Source organism: Pyxicephalus adspersus, chromosome 4 (assembly GCF_032062135.1).
Source record: "Pyxicephalus adspersus chromosome 4, UCB_Pads_2.0, whole genome shotgun sequence".
NCBI classification, from domain to species: Eukaryota; Metazoa; Chordata; class Amphibia; order Anura; family Pyxicephalidae; genus Pyxicephalus; species Pyxicephalus adspersus.
Window position 1 is genome coordinate 125,615,985 of NC_092861.1, and position 16,992 is coordinate 125,632,976.

General features: G+C 37.3%; 1 protein-coding gene across 1 annotated transcript in view; it reads left to right on the forward strand.

Annotated features, from left to right (window-relative positions):
* The first annotated feature begins 719 nt into the window (after positions 1 to 719).
* The window catches only part of SLC1A4 (solute carrier family 1 member 4), a 29,319-nt gene continuing 13,046 nt past the window's right edge, over positions 720 to 16,992 (forward strand). The window contains exons 1-2 of the mRNA XM_072409565.1: positions 720 to 1,424; positions 15,919 to 15,961. Coding sequence (XP_072265666.1) covers positions 898 to 1,424; positions 15,919 to 15,961 — 570 coding nt within the window. The 5' untranslated portion in view covers positions 720 to 897. The remainder of the gene's footprint in view (positions 1,425 to 15,918; positions 15,962 to 16,992) is intronic.

Sequence of the window (16,992 nt, forward strand, 5' to 3'; positions counted from 1 at the left end):
TCCACATTAGCATGTTGCGTTAACACACACAAAGAAATGCACAGCACAAGCATTGGTGTTTTAGGTTGGCATTCATTCTTTAAGGCATCCCAAATGCACCTTAGTAATGCAGATGAGTATTGCAACGAAGCATACACTACGTTTGGATGCAATTTTATATGTTCAAATAATGGACTGCTTAATACATTTTTATGCAATGCAAATGGCAATCCATGTTTGTTGAGAAAAAGTTAAAATTATTAGGCTATTATGGAGTGGGACCCATGACCCTCAGGAGCCATTTAAAACCAATTATTTTTATAATTGCATCAGGGATGTAAAAGATGTCTATGCAAATCAAGACTCTCATTTCAGACATTCTGTACATCTGTACAAGAATGATGCAACAAAGCAGTAAATGATGTATGAAAAGTATTCCTGAAACCCTCTGTGTCCTTTAGCATAAAGGAATGCTTCTACCTTAGAATAAAGGTATAAGAAGGCAGGCTCCCATTCCTGTATAACCTAGCACATTGCTCCAGCACCTGCTTTGCTCAGCCAGTCATGTCATGCTGTAGATTGGCACATGTGAAAGGGCAGCCAGCCAAACAGTGAAGGGAGAAATTTGGGGGGTGATGAGGGAGACTTGGCACAGACAGGGGCAGGGAGGGAGGTTTATACAGACAGAGTCACTGGTGGGAGGGAGAGGAGGAAGCTCTGTTGCATCAGCTGCAGCTTTTTAGTGTCTGTTGGAGCCCTACAAGTACAGCAGTGAGTGTCTGTAGCTGGAGAAAGCACACAAAGCACTGATCAGCTCCCTCTCTGCTATTGTATGCCATTGCCTCTCACACCCATTACGCAGCACAGCCAGATACAAGCTCTGATCTTCATCACCTGCACACTAAAGTGCCACCAGCTATGGAGAAGCCTTGCCAAACCAATGGACACCTGGACAAGTACCCTGATTTCACTGTGTGCCAAATTAATGAAACTAGTAAAGCTGCAAAGAAAAGTGCAGGGGCAAAATGCACCCAGTTCCTGAAGAAGAATGCCATTGTCATCCTCACAGTGTCAGGGGTGCTGGTAGGGGTTGGCTTGGGCACAGCAGTGAGGAACATGAACTTAACCAAGGCTCAGATGACCTACTTTGCTTTCCCTGGAGAGATGTTGCTGAGGATGCTGAAGATGATAATCTTGCCATTAGTGGTGTGCAGTCTGATCTCTGGTGCTGCCAGTTTGGATACCAGATCACTGGGCAAGTTGGGTGGCATCGCTGTGGCTTACTTCTTGGTGACCACTCTCATGGCTTCTGGGTTAGCTATAGCCTTGGGCTTCATAATTAAACCAGGAGCTGGGGCAGGTGCTCTGAACTCCAATGCTCTGGGCATAGAAACCACCATCAGCACCAATAAGGAGACGGTGGACTCCTTCCTTGACCTTGCCAGGTAATATCTTTATCGTACTTTATCAGTTGGAGGGGAAGTTATGTTGTGGGATAAGAGAATTAAATCTGTTAATTTCTTGGGAGTTTTAGGATTACTTTAATGTCAGTTGTCATAAATTGTCTTGTGTGGTAAATTAGGACACAACTTCAAGAAAAAATTCTAGTTGGTAGTATCACCAGAAGTTGCAGATTTTCAACAGCTAGATGCAGCAAGTTAAAAATTTTGAACATAAAGAAGGAGATCTTCCATCAATAAGTATACTTAGGAATTTGCCAACCTCATAAGGGCATTTGCCATTGGTTTATTCAACATGAAAATTCCTGCACAGCTAAATATAATTTTCCTTAATTTGCTGTTCTGCCTTCAAGTACACTTAGGTTACAGAAAATTGTTTCCTACATTTTTGTTCTCCACTCTTAAAAACCTGATTGCTAGTTTGAGAGCGCTATTTTTATTGAAATGGGAAAAAGTTTTGTTCTTACACAGAAATAGCAATCAGGAACTCGCTGTAAAAGAGTAACTGATCGCCATATTTAGCCATGATCACCACTTTACAAAAAACGCATATGTGACAACTTTGAAAAGCCAATGCCCCTGTACGCTACTTATGAATGTGGGGCCACAATGAAAGCCATTTTCCATGTGCCTCGTAGATTGTACGCTTGTCAAGACAGGGTCTTCTTCCCTTCCTGTGTTACTGTCTGTGTCTGTCTTTGAAACCCCCAGGTATTGTACAGTGCTGTGCAATTTGTTGGCGCTATATAAATCCTGTTATTTAATAATAATATTGTGCACCACTATGCATATGTGGCCACGAACAAAGTGAATGGCTGTGTACACTACTTTTGCAATTATGGCCAAAGTGGTGATCAGGGTGTTTACAATGGGCATCGCTAATATCCACTATTTCATTTACTATTCAATTTTATTAAAATGCCAATCTACAAAGCCTCATTTAAAGTGGTTGTCGAGTCAGAAGGGTACTAAAGTGGCAGTAGATAGTAAACAGTTGAAAATAAAAAAAAAAGGTTTATTCATGAATAGGGTAATGGCTATAGTGCCAATATTTCATTAGGAATACCCCCACTTTTCACCAGATTGCCTTTTTTTAGCTTAAGATGAAGTAGCACAAAGTTTAAACACTGGCATTCCCCCCATCAGGGAAAATTACCTTTACTTCTTGTCCCAAAGACACAACAGAGTAAGAGGAAATATATTAGGCAGTTGTCAATGGAATAAGTGTCCCCACTAAAACATTTTCACCCTTTTGTTGTTGAAAATCATCATTTTCAACAACAAAAGGGTGAAAATGTTTTAGTTTAGTTTAGGGGCCCTTGTTATACTAATCATTGAGCAAAAAGAAAGGGAAGATCTTTCAAGTGGAGCATAGACAGCATTAAAAACAAACTGGGGTCTTAACCATCCTAATCTGTTCAAAACCAATATAAAAGTGTTTGTGCTTTTGATGAAAGCACAATAGGCAATATGTGGTTTTTGATGTAATTATATCACTAGTAGCCAGCAACCCATTTGGTAGTGTAGGTAGTAATACAACAAACAATTTACCTAGTTAGCTTCCCTGCGGGCTGTGCTGTATTTTACACTATGTGATATATTACAGTGTGTATACATTACTGGCAGTGTATGTACTTGTTCCTCCCCATGCTTTCTTATAAAATGCATAATAAAATAGAGTAATCTGTAGAGTAAATATATGTTTGCCATATACAGCAATGCACCATGCTTAGTTGCATTTTCCTGCATTTAGTGCTTCTATATAAAGAACTTGTATCAGCCCAGTTATAGCTGCTTTGATATGATGCAATCCCACTACAGACTTACATGCATATAGTGCAGGCACAACTAAATATATATTATTCATATTCATGTTGGGGCTTTTGAACAACCATTTACTATGCTGACTGTACCAAAATTTACATTTGTCCAAGATGATGTATTTTACTAGCTAGAAAACCATGTGCTTACAGCTAAAACTGATCCAGACAATAACCAGACAGATGTTACAAATTCTCACTGTTGAATGCCAGATGTCCAACAAATAGTTAAACAGAATATTTAGATTTTCTGCATTCAGGTATATTTTCCAATGCATAGGAAAAGTAAATAAATGTAGATATAATTTTACTTTTAATCCTTTGTTTTTTAATGATATGAAAATCTTTGCACAATAGCTGGTATGTCCAAAGGCTAAGTCTATGTAAAATGATTACATGCAGTGGTACAGGACTATAGGGAGACATGTGAGATTTTAATTGGGATGTACAGAAACCACGTGCTTTGCCAATATTTACATAAACCACTGGTAATTATGCACTATATCATTTAAATACAACTTATTGTTGCAAAAAAACCCCTGTTGATGAACCCCTTAAGACATGGGTATACCCCTGTTTGGCACCACAAACTTAATCAGCATAATAAACATGAATCTAGGCTGTCAATAACAGTACCCATTTTAAATGGTAAATACATTGGATTATTAAAATTTTACTGTTTTTTTTTTTTCTTGGGGAATGCAAACGTTGATATAATATAGCTCCAAAAATACATAGGCTTACCTTGCCTTTGCCCTGCTACCATTTCATGTAGTTGCAGCAAGGAAAAGAAAAGTCCTGCATAAACTACAAATTGCTGAATTACCAGCATTTACAATTTATGACTAATTGGCCCTGCCCTGTCACATGGAGTGAGTCAAAAGCACCTTCAAACCCAGAAGTACTGGTTATTTCCTTTGGCTCCTAGTGTTGAACAAAGCAGAGAAAGATAAGTGTGTGCTGCTGGGTATTGAGGGATCAATGCAAACCTGTACCAATAGGAAAGTTAAAATTGTGCTTCTATGTTCATGTACAAAAACATTTAGGGAAGTACACAAAGGATTCATGACATAATGAAAACCGTAAAATTAGCATTAGTCAGAATGGAACATATTATAGCGGGACATTTCAAACAGCAGAAGACATAAAACTCCATTGAGAAGACCACAACAGTGATTGACTTAATGTCAACTAACTCCCAGAACCTTTTTTTACTCCTTTCCTAATCCCGACTACAAAGTGCATTATCAACATACTTGTTCCAACATAGTGACAGTATTGAAGGAAAAGGTTAGATTGTAAGCTCTTTGGGGCAGGGTCATTTCCTCTTCCTGTGTCACAGTCTGTATCTGTCTCATTTGCAACCCCTATTTAATGTACAGCGCTGCGTAATATGGTGGCGCTAAATAAATATTGTTTACTACTAAAAACGTATTCTTACTTTTTGATGTAATTTAATCAGCAAATTAGGATTGGAATAGCCAGTTGATTTGTATGGAAAATCCTGCTGTTCAATGGTAACATCTGCATGTGCACCTGATCATTTTTTGACTTTAGAGATTCAGAACTCTAAGTCAGGTGTCCAAAGTCTGGATGTACTATATTAGACCATTTTTTATTGTTAATAGCCAATTTCAAAAACATTAAGTAGCTAGAATCCAATACAAGCCAGTGGGGGTGGTCCAACCTCAGAATGCGAAGGCAGGTTACATTCCCACTTCTCTTACATTAGCAGCTTCTTGTTGGTTAGGAATTGCCTTATATTACAAGACGTTCTTACAATGGCTTCTTTTCACATCGGGCAGTTTGTCCTCTGCCTGTTATGGTTTGATGCACCGCACTGTAATGATAATGGGATTTTGTTCAGTGACAAATCCCAGTGTACAGTAATGCGTTATAATTGATTTGTGCTATCATCCCTAACGAAGTTCCTGGAATAGATGCAGGAGTCCTGGGTAGACTGTCACACTCAGTGATGTTAAATCATTTATTGGCTTCCAGTAGTGAGGAGACAGCGATCCGATAAAGCAGTTCTTTTTCCTACAACCGGAAGTACTTTACTCTGTGAATATAAATGTTTAATATTCCTTAAAAAGGAGAATCTGTTTACAAAGAATCATGCAACACAAAATAGACTGTTTTATTTGTAAAGGGGGTTTCCAGTATAAATGTTTCCCCTAGATTAACATGATGAGATCTACATTCCTACAGATCCCCTCCATTACCATATATCAGAATAGAATGCCATTAAAACTATCTGAAAGTACTTTTACCAACAGATAGCACTACAGACTACAGATAAAATGTGGAAGAGGACTCCCAGTTGTGCTTAGTAAATGAAAAGACAAATACCCTTTTAAATAATTTTTGCATTTGGTTTAAAAATGAAGATTATATACAGTATGCATTCCTGAACTTATTCACAGACCAATATTCTTTCTGCTCAAAGTTCAAAGTACACAGAAGAAGTAGGATGAGAGGATTCACAGTTGTGTGTAAATTTGAGTTTGAGCCGTAGAGCTCTGTACATATTTTTGTATTTTTTTATACAAAGCAGATTACAAACATGTAAAATGGCATTATAACTCAATGTTCTGCTCACCAAGTACAGAAAATTTCATTTCAAATGAGAATGTGTAGTTAAAAAAGTGGGGGAAAAAATTTTAAAATGTGTTCCAATTTTAACCAGAAAGTGTATGCAAACCACTTTGAACCCCTTTAAGCACTAGGTGAAATTAAGACTAATTTACTTACATCTGGTAGTAAACCCACACTGAATAAAATGCTTATCTAAACAATGATTCCTTACTATTTCCTGGTGTGCCATGGTCTTCAGCAGCTGCATTATATAATTTAGGCAGCTAGTGAAACTTCTAATTCTGACTTTAGCTCGAAATGCTGCAACAATTCAACAGTTTACCCACTGATTTAGAAAATGCTTTCACAATTCACTGATGCAAAAAAAAAAAAAAAAAGGCAAGTAGAGCAATTCTGGAGCTGCTAAAAATCACTGCTATCAAATCGGGTGACGTTACCCTTTGTACCAAGTTCTTTTAGTTTATTACTTTACTTATTATATACAGTGATACCTCCGCTAACAAAGATAATTTGTTCCAGAATCACATTTGTTAGCTGAAAACTTTGTTAGCCGAAACTTGATTTCCCATAGGTTTCTATAGAAATTATTTAATTCGTTCTGGATTCTGCCCACAATTTAAAGATAAGATTAATAAAAAAAATAGTAAAAAGCACAATATAAAAGGTCATAAACTCACCAAAGGTTGGGATGAACAGCTTCCCAATTGGAACAGTCAACATAATATTATGCAGCGTGTTGTCAGTTACTGTAAAAAATCTTCACTGTAAGTTAATCACAAACAAAGCAAAGAAACAAAACTTTTTGGAGCCTAGACATTCATTAACTTCTGGAGCAAGATGTACTTTTTTATGCAAAAAGAAACAACTACAGAGTTTGTCCTGGTCATTTAAGAATTACAAGATGTTACAGATCAGCTCTTAAGATCACCCACAACCTCAGCTATGTTTAGCAAAAGATTTTTGCAAGTCATGCAAACCGCCCCCTCCCCCCATCAAGCCTCTGTCCTTCACACAAGCAGCAGGAAAACCCATTCATATGTAAAGCGATGTCTTCCTCTAACTTTCTGACACAGTATACAGGAAGTACAATTGTCATTCAGTATGTTATCAGGCGTCTTTCTTCCTGCTTTTTTTTTTAACATCTGTTAGACAAGACCATATTTAATAGCTTAAACAGTGAAAAAATTTTGTTAGCAGGGCAATTTGTTAACCGAGGTATCACTATTAGTAGGTAAACAATAAAGTAGACAATAAATGTAATGTATGTGTATTATTTAATAAAGTTCCTCTACCAATACAAAGAATCATTTATACAAGTAACTGTCATGTAATGTTCCTTTATTACACTGCTATTTCATTCATATAACTTGTCAAATGTTATCAAATTAGCAGATAGTTACAGGGTTACATACGAGGTAGGGACTATAGGTTTGTTCTTAAGTTGAATTTGTATGTAAGTTGGAGCAGGTAGAATATTTTAATAAATGCAATTAGGACAGATGTTTTTCTCAACATATTATTAGGCAACATGGTGTCAGTTACTGTATAAAAGTCTCACTGTGAGTTAATTACAAACAAAGCAAAAAAAAAGGGTTTATCGATAATTGTAACTTTTTGAAGCCCGTACCAAGGTCGGGCTTAACGGTCGGGAGGTTAATAATAATAATAATAACAAATATAATAATAATAATTAAAAGTCTTACTTGCCCTGAAACTGGCAGAAAAATAACCTAAGTGGGGGTTCCAAATGCACAGCATTCCAGCTCCGCACATCCTTATCATTCTATTCAATGAGGCCTTAGAAAAAGTGAGGGACCCAGGTAATTATCCAGTTTGCCCTACCCTTCTGTTTGTAGCTAGCAGTTCATAATCCAGAGTCTATTATATTTACATATACAAACAGGTATTTATAATTTGTTTGTATTCACAGGTATACCTAAAACATGTTTGGCCTTATTCCATTTTTGAGTGGAATCACATGCACTAACACTGCCACTTGTGGCTGTGCACTCCGCTTTCAAAAGCACAACATGCACAGTATTTTTGTAATAGTCACCCATTGTACCTGCCCCCTAAGTGACTTTTCTATTATGTTGTTAGCCTTGGCAAAATGTGTTAATACTTATCTTACATGTGATGTACTGCATATCCAAGTGCTCTTGCTGACAGATTCCTCTAAAATCTCAAGTACTCAAGTCAGTGTAGAATGCATCCTGGCATGTGCTGAGGCATTTACAGCATACTGATGTTATTTTTGTTCCAGATATATATGAATGGCTGACACATAATTCAAGAATTAGCAGCAAACATGTTCACGGACCAGAAAGCTTGGTCATACAGGCTTATATATAGCCATAGCTCCTAACTCCTCCTCATTTGGAGGGATTGACACTCTTTGGGGACCAAACCTTTTTCCCCCTCTAGGTTGTCAAACTTTTTTTTTTTTGGATGTATAAAAATGTATTACTTAACTACCCAAAGTGGTAAAGTACACTACACTACACTATAAACTCCTTTGCCTGAGGCAGTTATACATATTAGGAGAGTTAGATGAAAGCCAAAAAGCATTATCAATATTGACATGGAGTTCTTTGTAAATTAAGTGAGCAGGATTGCTTGTTTTGATACCGAAGGACAACAATGCTCTTTTTAATGGGAACAATAAAAAATTGAAGCTTGTATTGGAGAAGCTGCAAGACCCAGTCAGTCTCATTCCTGGCTACAGAGCCAGAACAAGTGCCTATGTCAAGTTATAAAAGAACAACAGGGAGCAGAGAGGGCTGTGCCACCAGCAGCGGTAGATAGTCATCTACGAGTCCATGTTCAAGTTTCTGGACCAGGGCGAATTCTATGAGCTATGTGCTTTATGCCAAGTACATCTAAAGGAGAAAATCTGGTCTATTTCGAATTCAGATCTTTTTCCACTCCCTAGCTACTAGCCCTCCTGGTATATTTGTTTTTTTGACATTAAAACACTTTCATTATCACTGTATGGAATCCTGTAATGCAAAATTAGTTTTTTTGTTTGTTTTTTTTTTTAGTTAAATACAGTAAACCTTAAACTTGCTAACTGTTTTGTCCTATTGAGTAGGAAGTGAAAAGAATTCCCCAATTGTTCTCATTGTTTTCCTCTTTTTCTGTGCCACAACATTTTGGATTTCCCATCACTTTTTGCCGTAGAATGGTTGCCAGACAACTAAAGAAGGTGCATTTTGGGCAAGGTCACATAAAAAAATATGACAGTAGTTCTTACTGTTCATTACTCCATGGAGAGTTTAAAAATGGATTAAGATACACTTTAAGTATAAGGGTAACATTACAAAAATGTGTTAAATCTCTGTAATACATGCAAACTTTCTCTTGAGTTTTGCAAATACAGAAAAACTGTATTGCTCTAGCAGAAATGCACTTCACTTCTAAGTACTGTTATAGGGGGCTGGCAATATTTAGCACTTTTGTGAAATGAGTGGTCAAAGCACAGCCCAATGTTTATTGATAAACCTCTCCACTTATACTCCCAAACCTGTACACCATATAGACTAATTATTCTGTAGTCCGAAATAAGAACAGGAAAAGCTCTATGTATTAAGATGGGGAGTATTGAGAGAGCACAAGAAATATTTGAATTTCTGATCCACGGGGCGTTTTCTTTGCAATTATCAAACAGATTTAACAAAACCCTTTTAAAGTTAAAGGACCAAATGAGGGCAAACAAGGGAAGTTTATTGTTGGGTTTTAAATACATTTTGCATCTAACATGAAATGTGCCTTCCAAAAAGAAATATAATACCTTAAAATAAAAGAAAATTTTACATCTCTGTAGAAATGTGTTGCATGACTGGCTGCAGGGGACTGCCAATCTGAAATTTGTTATGTACTGTATGTCCTGCAATGATGTAGCTGCATTTCATAAGCAGGCTTTTTCTTAATACTTGAACACCTGCTGTGGATAATCTTAGTTCATGACCTTTTATGATCTCATGCCATGAAAATATAACTGACGGTATACTGATTGCTCCAGAAAACTGATGTGCCAAAATCATAGTAATATCTTGACCAGAGTAGTCCAGAGGAGCTACCAATTTCCCACCAGCTGCCCAACCTTTCGACCTTTTTCACTCTGAATAATTTAGTTAACACCAACATACTTTCTGGAAAAAAAAAAAACCTGGACAGCCTTTTTATTATTTATCACAGAATACTATTCTATTATATCCTACATACTTTTATTTTACATAATGTTCTTCAATAACCTACTCAAACAAACTTCACAAGAACCAATACCCAATATTGGCTGTAAGACCCAAACCAACCAACACCAGGATCACCTGGGTCTGCCCTGGGATGATATTTTTGGTCCTAGCCACCATTCCTATGACTCAAGTGCTGATATCAACCAAACACAGACCCCTTACTGGCCTAATAAAATTCCCCATTATGGTTTACTTTGAAAACCTAAAATATGCCATACCAACACATAGTTCTTCCACCACACTCTAGCACAATTGATACCACTGCCTTCCTGAAACTCAGCCACCCTACTAACAACAACCTCAGATCTCCATCAAACACCTCGATTCCCCGTACCTAGGCAACGAAGGGAGGGTAGGTGGGAGACTTCTTCCTACCCCTCTCTAGCTGCTAACTCTAGCTCCATTCACCCAAACCCCTTCTTTCCCCCTGCTCTGACTTTACATTCATTCCCCCCCCCTCCCCCCTCAGCCAATCATTACCTAGACCTAGATCTTTTCTGCACTTTCATTAGCCGCACCACCTCCTGGACTCCCTCACCACCCTGATATGCAGCCCCTTCGCCTATCTCTCTCCTCTTTCTCAGCTCTGGGCCTATCTTTCTGGTGGTCTTTCCTCTTATATTATATTGGACCACATGCTTTCCTTCAACAATGGTCTCCATGAAGCAATCACCCACATAGGATCTGTTGAATATTTCTGGGTTCTCTCTTCTAGTGGGGCAGTAAGCACCATCCTTGCTCCGGGCAAACCCAGGCCTCATGACTGACTAGACGATTACCCAGGCCAGGCTAGGCCCCAAGCAGTACTTGCACACCATGAAATATGGACACAAATTCATACTCGCTAACATCAAAAATAAAGTTTTATTATGTTCTCAGAGGTAGATCCAAGGTCAATCATGTCAGACAGTGATGTAAATTCATTATCATTCGTGACAACCTGTTGCATAACAACCCATTTATGTTTACCTAACTCAGACCAATTGTTAAATGATAAATCCCCTGAGAATCCTAAATGATACCATTGACTAAACGGAGAACACTCAGTTGGAACTGACGTGAACTGGAAAAAGAAATGTGCTTGATATGTTTTACCACCAAATTCTCCATATTTGCAAAAAAATACTTTCTGCCACTAAAGTGAATCCATAAAAATGAGCCACCCATGGTCAAAAGCAAATCTAGGAACTGTACCTTGTGCTACCAGAGGGATCTACCATAGAATGCTGCCCACAGCTTTGTGTCACTCACAAAGTAAGGAATGACAAGTCACCTGAAAATTTCAGAAGTCATCCATAATTCAAACCATTTCAGCAGATTGGCTGACTTTTTTGATTGATCTTTGAGAATTTAATTGACCTGAAAAGTCTGCAGAAAACTAGGGAGATATGTGTTAAAGAATTTAGTGCTGGGGTTGTGACTTGCGTAGGAGTATCAATGTCAGGATGCAAAGGTCCAGCTGGGAAAGGAGGTTGTTTACAGAAAGATAACATTAGGATGAACTTTTCCCTTTACAATGCAGCCTTTCAAAGTAAATTAAACATCACTGAGCTATCCCACATATAGACATTTATTGATCTTGTCACACTTCAATAATAAACTATAAGGAAAAGAGCATGAGGGCAAAACAATTCTTTTTTATTCATCTTCCTCATGCTACTCCACAATTTCCCTTTACCTCCTTTAAAAAAAAAGAAGTAAAAGTAGAGCAAAGTTCTTATAAGAAAACTATTCAATATTTGCACTATGATATTATGCTCAAAATGGCACCCCATGCATATACACAGTAGTTATGAACACACCTGCACCTAGACATTAATATATTGTTAAGAAAGTATTTGAGTAAGAGTTAATCAAGAGTCTGGCTTACACAAGGGAAGTTTAAAGGATATAAATATAACTAACCTCTTGTGAGCAAAATGGCACTCGGTGTCCTTCTCTTGAGATTCTGTTTTTGGCAAATGCTCTTGCAGGACTGTCCACAGGTTACATGAGGGCAAAACAGTTTATACCTATAGCTATTCAGCAAGTGACCATCATTAGCAAAAACTTTACCAAGCAATGACAAGCTACTACTTGGCTTTCACTGCAATTATTTCAAAGGCCAACAAAATATTTGGTAAACGGATAACCATATTCAGGATGATTTTATGTATATTTAGTCATCCAGTCAAGTGAACTCATGTATACAGAATGTTATACCAACAACCTGTTTCATTACACTATCATGATAGGAAGGTGTAAGGAAATACTGCAATGTGTGTCTTTTAGTGGTGAAATTAAGAAGAAAATCTGATTTAAACTGCTGCACAGTTCTACAGAACGAGAACTTGGAAGGAGCCAGGCTAGCGATGGAGAGCCTTTCAAAAAAATAGGAAACTTGCCAAGATGCCCCAAGTTTCAGCTCTTTGTTCTATCCAAAGCACACTGCTACTGTATGAATAGACTTCCAAAATACGGCAGCTGAATGCTGAGAGCTTTGCTGCACCAAAGAAAGCAGTATGCTTTTGACACTGAACTATTGAAAAACACATTTCCTAACATATTCTAAAATTAGGCCTATATAGCAATATGTATTTATAAAAATATTCATGCTTTCAGTAAAATCAACAAACTTGTATAACTGCTATATGTGTTGATTTACATGGAGTTAGATGAGGCTAGCGCTGTCAATATGGTCTGTGCTAAAGGTTTTAAAAAGAGGAACACAGGTACATCATGTGAAATATAGATTCCATTAGTGATTACTTCTATTGCTAGCATTAAAATGAATACATTATCAAGATTAAAATTTTACAGGTTAAGGCGTTAAAGTTCAGCCTGTAAAGGAAAATTCTTACTACTTACTGGTCCTGTTATCCACATTGCCCTCAACCTGTTGCAGAGCTAATATTGATAAAAAAAAATCTTTGCTCCAAAACACTTCCAGGTGTGATGTATATCGGTCCTACACTGCATGTTATAGTTTTAATCACTGGTTCCTATGTCACTGTGTCACTGTGACCAACTAAACACAAAAACTAACAAGGCATATTCTAATAGCAATCAGGGTAATGAATGATAGCAAACAGTGGATACAAGCAAAGCAGTGGACAAAATGTCTGTCTGTTCCTTGGGCAAAATGTGTTTGTACAATGCATTACAGCAACGTCCACTCATCTCTGAAGTCAGCCAGTGGGAGGCTCAGTCATATGTGACCATATGAAACCCAATGGTAGGAAGAACAATAAATGCCAGACCTCATTTACAGTATCCCTACATAAAAATGAAAACCATGTGCCCACATAAGGAGCGGCAGGACACCGGGTGACAGGAAGTAGGTGATGAGCAAAGACCTCAGTCTGTTAGTAGATCAAGAATTATTGACAGTTGAATTGAAACGCAATTCTGGACATTCCAATGAAAATTGTACAGTACTTTGCAATCAACTACCCCATAAGCCTTTATTGCTTTTTAATTTAACCAATCAATAGGGAGGTTAGAAGGGTAGAAAGTTATGTTTGCCTTTTAAAGGAAAAAAATTTTGACATATAGATATATGTCTTTATATCTATATGTCTAAATATAGATATTTATCTTTATATATCTGGATCTTCTGTTTGATATGTAATGAACGCTGTTTCCACTGAGATAACTCATGAGGTATATATGCATTTTTGCAGTTTAGCTTAGTTTGAATTGTATTGGTTAATTTAGGCTACCGCCCAAATGAAGTAAACCTTCAATTCTGCAATTTTGCTTCCTGTCTGCAGTACAAGCCACCTTTTCACTAATAGAAAGTTGCTGACCAGTGCAAGTATCTTCCTCAGTAAAAGTATCAGCTTCCTGAAGTACAGGAGTCTGGCATAGCATACAATAAAAGCCTGTCTCCCAACTCTTCATTGCCCATACGGGTATCCCATATGCTTTTGTCTCACAATAATGTAATCTGTGCAAAAGCACACAGTTCCCCTTATGTTATAATATGTTGGTGATGAAAGCAGCTATATTGCATGGTTAGCTTGTATCTTCTTCAAAAGAAAAGCTGTTCATGTGGAAAATTAGGCATTTGTTGTTACTGTCATAGACACCTTTTACCTCTGAACTGCTTCTTTGGTAGAAGCTACATGTCCAGGAGCTGCATGTGAACCAATGTTCCTGCTGCATGTTCCATAGCCTTGCAGTGAAAATACAAATATACATAAAAATACTGCATGTGGTATGCTTTTGTTAATGGAGCCTTGAGGACACCAGGCTTCTGATACCACAAACACACTGGTTGCTATATCAGTCCTGAAAGTTCCATCATAACCCTTTACCCCATTAATAAAGAAGTGCTATAATATTTGCATTGTTTGCATAAACTATATTTGCATAAACTATTGTTATCTGACATATAAAGGATATCTGTCAGAGGTTATCATGTTGGATCACAATATCCTGGTCAGGTGCTTAATTAAATATAATATACAATACATGTATTTATATACTAATAGCGAGAGTGCTCCACAATTTTATATAAACATTTATCAGACAAGAGACATTTAATAAGGCCATTTGTTGAAAAAAAAAAAGTCACATTTTTACTTACTGAAATGGGCTCAGTTTTCTGTTTTGATAAAATATTTGTTTGGGGTCATGTACAGGGACACTTCTGTGTGTCTGTGTCCTCTGTACTGTGTGGCTCTGTTTGTCATTAGGTGAACAAGGTTTAGCTGGCCTTTTTTTTACCACATCTGTGTCTGCACTCCCTGTAGGAAAGAACTGTTTTATAGTACAGGGAACCTAGGCACTCAGAAAGTGCACATGTATGAGCTTTAAAGAGAACCTGTTCTATGAAAAGCTGACCCAACTGTTGTTTGTTTCAATCCATTCCACCAATGTAAAGCAAGTACAGAGAAAGAAAGGCCCATAGCAGAATAGGAGCAGGGCCTTCATGACAGGAGTGTAAGGGGCTGCCCAGCGAGAAAAGAAGGGGGGGAGTGGTGGTAAAAGAGTAGGTGGAGGAAGGGTTAAAGATTTAAAAGATGCACACACTACCCTAGTCAAGTTATATAGTGCAGTGACTACTGGTATGCATAAAGGTGCAAACTCAAAGCCAGTGCCAGTAAAGTAATCATTGGACTAGCATGACAGGTATCTAGCAGGAAGCGAAACCTTTTTTTATTTTGGATAATAAATATTAAAGAAAAAGTTAATTTCAGATCAAGAGTAAAAGATGGCATAGAGGAAAACACCATGTCCACCACCATTATGATAAAAACCCAATGATTTTATAGCCATATTGTGTTATATTATTGGCTATTATTGCAGCTTTGGCTTGAGTTCTAACACAATATTCCATCTTTTTTATTGTCTGTTCCTATAAAGAATTTGAATATTAGGTTAAAGGTTGAATATTAGCAGGTTTGAATATTAGGTTAAAGCGGAAATAAACCCTTACTGCTCCATGCTTTCCTAAAAGAAGAAATTGATCAGGCAAGTGTGTTTTATTGCGGAAAGGGCATCACTTTTCACTTCTGCAATAATAAACTTACCTGATGGCAGATTTTTTGGGGGGAACTGTAGTCCTGCTTTAAATCCAAATGTTGTAGTAATACAAAAGGTGGACAGTTTTGACATTCCTCTTCAAGATTTTAGAACTCGAGTTTGGTATGCAAATAAAATAATACAAACCATATGGTGAGAGTACAAAGGCTAATGTTGTTCAAGACCTTCAAGTCCTAAAATGGAGAGTTTAGTGAGGTTATTTTTTGACTTACATAATGTTTGACTTGGCTAAATAACATGACATTATTAAGAATGAAATGTTCCTTTTTCTGTTTACAGAAACCTGATGCCTGCAAATCTTGTTGCTGCAGCCTTTAGATCGGTAAGACGTTCATATAAATTGTTATATAAACTACATGTTGATTTAAACAACTGACAATAGATAGGGTAGCTACCTATACAGGCCTGTTATGTTCTGGCACCTGCCATGTTTCTAACCATGAAGAATATGCCAATAAATTAGTTTCTGTATAGAATAGATTTTGTTTGTATAGGAAAACATCATGTATAAAGCTAATTCACTTATAAAGGTGTCCCTTCTATCATAGTTTTAAAACAAAACTGGTTTGAGCAATTCAGGAAAGTGGAAATGGTTGCATTCCTATATGACTTCAGATAACGTTCACATGTGTCTAGATTTTGCTTAAATCAGTTTTGAGCTCCACTAGATTTTTACTAAATATTTATGGACAAATAAAATCTCTTCTATATATGTAATTAACTTGGGTCCCATTCACACTGGAATATTCCAGAAGTTAAAATACCTACGTACACAACAGTGAATATATAATATGCCCCCTAGGAAGGAGACAGAATGTTAAGCTCAAAAGATACTCATATTAGAGGCATTACTTACGATAAATGGATGATCCTTGGCCACCCTAAAGTGCTTACAGACACGAAACAGCCAATCAGCAATACATTATTGACTGCTGAAAATGACTCCCATTAAACATCACTGTCAAACATTATTATTATTATTATTATTATTATGATTAATAATAATAAACAGGATTTATATAGTGCCAACATTTTCGTAGCCCTGTACAATAAACAGGGGTTGCAAATGAGAGACAGTGACACAGGAGGAGGAGAGGCCCAGAAGAGCTTACAATGAAGGAGGTGGGGGAAGTAATACACAAAAGGAGGGGAGATATGGAGTGTTGGGAAGTAGTGAGGGATTGAGAGACAGAAAAAGTTAGGTAGGCAAGTTTGAAAAGATGGGGTTTAAGTGCTCTTTTAAAGGAGCAGAAAGTAGAAGCAGGTCGAATAGGACGAGAAAGTCCATTCCAGAGAGTTGGGCAGCTCTAGAAAAGTCTTGTAGCTGTGCATGTGAGTGAGGAAGTCAGTGGT